Below are 3,493 nucleotides of genomic sequence, written 5' to 3'. Positions count from 1 at the left end.
CAATTCTCTAGTCACCCAATCAAAAAAATCAATCATATTTGTCTGACAGAACCTTTCCCTGGTGAATCTATGCTGCCTCACATCCAGCACCCCACCAGTTTATAGATAGCCCACTATCCTTTCCTTCAGTAGAGTCTCCATTAATTTTCCCACCACCGAGGTGAAGCTAACCGGCCTTTAGTTTCCAGCCTCCTCTTTGCTACTACTCTTGTGAAGTGGGCTCACTACCACTTTTCTTCAATCACACGGCACCACTCCTGTTTCCAGGGATTTATTGAACAGATCTTTCAATGGACCTGCCAGCACATCTCTGAGCTCCCTTAGTGTCCTGGGATGTACCTTAAGTGGTCCTATGGCATTGTCAGTTTTTCTAGCTCTTCCCAAACATTCTCTTCTGTAAACAGAGTTTCGTCTACCCCTATCTCCATCTACGGTCTTGTCAACCAGCAATGGTCTTTCTCCAGGGTCTTCTTTAGTGAACACCGAACTGAAATATTTGTTTAATATTTCTGTAATTTCTTCATTTCTTTCCACACATTGCTCTTTGTAACCCTTCAGTTTCACTGTATCACTTCGGCCTCCGTTTTTTCTCTGATATATCTGAAAAATGTTTTGTTATCTGAAAAATATTCAGTGTGGGTAGGAGACATAGGGGCAGCCTTGTGGGTTTATAGCTCCCCATGTGGAAGCTTGTAAATGGTAGGCTTCTCTGGCATTTAATGCCTTGCCACCATATTACTGTGTGGATTCCCATTTTGCTTTTGCAGAGGCAACATATCTTGGCTGTCCTCTGACTTTTCTATTAATTTATGGAGCCTTTTTATATGGATGTGAGTTTATTTCCACTCTCTCAATCCACCCTATAATCTTCAATTAATGTATTTAAGTTTATAGTACTCTGTAATTTGGGACTCCGTTAAGCTAATTTAATATCTGCTCTACCATCAACTGGGAGAGATTCCCTTCATGCAAGAGGAATCTGTAATCATCAAGATCCAAGGAGAGTATGACTTTCAGCCATCCTGAGGAGAAGAAGGAGGAAGGGGAGAGACGAGAGGAGTTGGACCCCATTCTGAGTTCAAAGTTCATCTATTGGAAATTTGGAAAAAATGAGTTATGAGAGTATCATCCTGATACTGAAAGGAAGAGAAGGATGAGGATTGGTGCTATTCAGGTACTGTGAGGGAACTAAGGAGTTCAGAGGAGAAAACTATGAGGAGAAGGTAGGAGATAATTGACTATGTAATATGAATTCTATCCTTTGATACTTCACCTACATTGGGAGGGAAGTCATTAATTTGCCCTGTATCCAATGGGAGGGAAGAAACCATCAACTTAAAAATTAAATCAATTGAAATTACCATCTTAAACTTAAGCAAGAATGTGAGAAGTCACACATTTATTTAAAAACACTTGTACCATCTAAAAGTGATCAATCTGCTGTAAAGAACTTTATTTAATCATTTTACCACTTATCAGTAAAAAGTATTTTGGGAAACCACCAAAGGTTCCAGCATTGTTCTTACTGCACTATGACTCTGATGCTTAACTATGCTGTGATCATCACTGCTGTATACAATAATTAAAATGGGGATTTAAGCTAAGTAATGTGAAGGGCTTTGAAAGAGAACAATCTACCTGTGCAGGAAACCCTAGAATAGTATTGTATAACAACATGGAAGTGTTCCACATGAAGTTAGATTTGAGCTATGGCATCTGGAACTACTATCCGGGTTCAACCATCACAGGGGTTGCACAAACATACCACATCTGGCACATGCCCTTGATATATTTCTGAAATTGGAACTATAAGTCCATAGATGCACTGGAGTTGCAATAGAAGGACTGGCTCATCCTGTTGCTTTTAGTCTGGAGCCAACATATAAGCCTATAAAGTATCCCATCGTGACTTAAAGAATGGCTTAGTAATGATAGTAGTGTGTGTAAATGTATGTGTATGTACAAGTGTGTGTATGTATATATGTATATATATGGCTTGAAACACATTAAAATAGTATGACGTCCTCTTGCATATTTTTTCAGATACTCTGGCTCATTGTTGGGATTAGAGTATTCAGAATCTTAATTGAAAGGTCCTTCTCCACGCAAACCTTCTCAGGGCCCCTTTGACTTCATGGTTTCTCAGGCTGTAGATGAACGGGTTCAGGAGTGGAGCCACTATGCTGTACATCACACTTGCTGCCCTGTCCTGTTCCAGAGAGCCTTCTGCTGAGGGACGGAAATAGAGGGAAATCACTGTGCCATAGAATAATGCCACAACAGCGAGGTGGGAGGAACAAGTGGAAAAGACCTTAGACCTTCCTTGCGTTGAGGTCATCCTGAAGATGGCGGAGGCAATACGTAGATAGGAAACTGCTATCAGGATGAAAGGTTGGATGACAACGAAGGAACCCTCAATGAAGATGACCAGCTCATTGATGGATGTGTCTGAACAAGAGAGCTTTAACAATTTGGCCAGCTCACAGAAGAAATGGTGGATAGTGTTAGATCTGCAGAACAACAATCTGGCAGTCAACAGAGCATGGAGCAATGAGTGCAGAGATGCAGCGATCCAAGAGGTCATGACCAGCTGGAGGCAGAATCTCCTGGTCATCACTATGGCATAGCGAAGTGGGTTGCAGATGGCTACATACCGGTCATAGGCCATCACTGCAAGGAGGAAGCTCTCAGCTGTACCAAACAAGATAACAAAGTACATTTGGAGCAGGCAGTTGGAGAAGGAGATGGATTTCCTCTCTGAAAGGAAATTGTTGAGCATTTTGGGGACAGTGGTGGAGATGAAGAGTAAGTCCACCAGAGAGAGATTCCCAAGGAAGAAGTACATGGGCCGATGGAGGTGGGAATCTGCACTTATCACAGTAATCATGGCAATGTTCCCAGATAGGGTGGCAGTGTAAAGAGTCAGAAAGAGAATGAAAAGGAGTGCCTGGTGTTGTGGGAGATCAGAGAATCCTAGCAGAATGAACTCGATCACATCTGTTTCATTCCTTCCTTCCATTCTTTTTATTTGCTGCAGGAAACAGTGGGGAGATGATAGCAATATTACTAGTACAGTCATCACATTATAAACATTAGGTGATTGATATTCATCAGTGGACAGTCTGGATAACTTAGAGTGAATATGATGTGTCAATCAATATGCTGTGCCAATGAATATGCCTGAATAAATCAAAGTTACCCAGATATGTTTATCTGGACAACTGTAGGCCTGCTTTGTGTAATAACTGGATTTATCTGAATAATTTACTCAGATATCTCTGATTATCGATATTATCTGGCTAAGTTTGACCACTCCAAAACATCTTGTGTGCCCCTGATTTAGCCAGGTAAGATGTACCTAGATAAAATGGACCCAGGCAATATGGCAGGATTTTCCAATTTCCTGGTTTGTGTTGCTAAGTCCCTAATTTAGCCAGACAAACTGTTGAAATATAAACCTCTAGATTGTTAACAATCCTTCCTCAAGAAATGC

At 41.1% G+C, this 3,493-nt stretch overlaps 1 protein-coding gene across 1 annotated transcript; it reads right to left on the bottom strand.

Annotated features, from left to right (window-relative positions):
• Positions 1–1,600: 1,600 nt before the first annotated feature.
• On the bottom strand, positions 1,601–3,019 carry LOC115081282 (olfactory receptor 1361-like). Its single transcript, XM_029585781.1, has 2 exons — positions 2,112–3,019; positions 1,601–1,634 (listed from the first exon to the last, which is right to left on the bottom strand). Exons 1-2 carry the CDS (start codon positions 3,017–3,019, stop codon positions 1,601–1,603), a joined length of 942 nt encoding a protein of 313 aa, XP_029441641.1.
• Positions 3,020–3,493: the final 474 nt, after the last annotated feature.

The sequence above is a fragment of the Rhinatrema bivittatum genome, chromosome 1 (assembly GCF_901001135.1).
Source record: "Rhinatrema bivittatum chromosome 1, aRhiBiv1.1, whole genome shotgun sequence".
In the NCBI taxonomy this organism is placed as follows: Eukaryota; Metazoa; Chordata; class Amphibia; order Gymnophiona; family Rhinatrematidae; genus Rhinatrema; species Rhinatrema bivittatum.
This window is presented reverse-complemented; position numbering and strand designations above follow the sequence as displayed.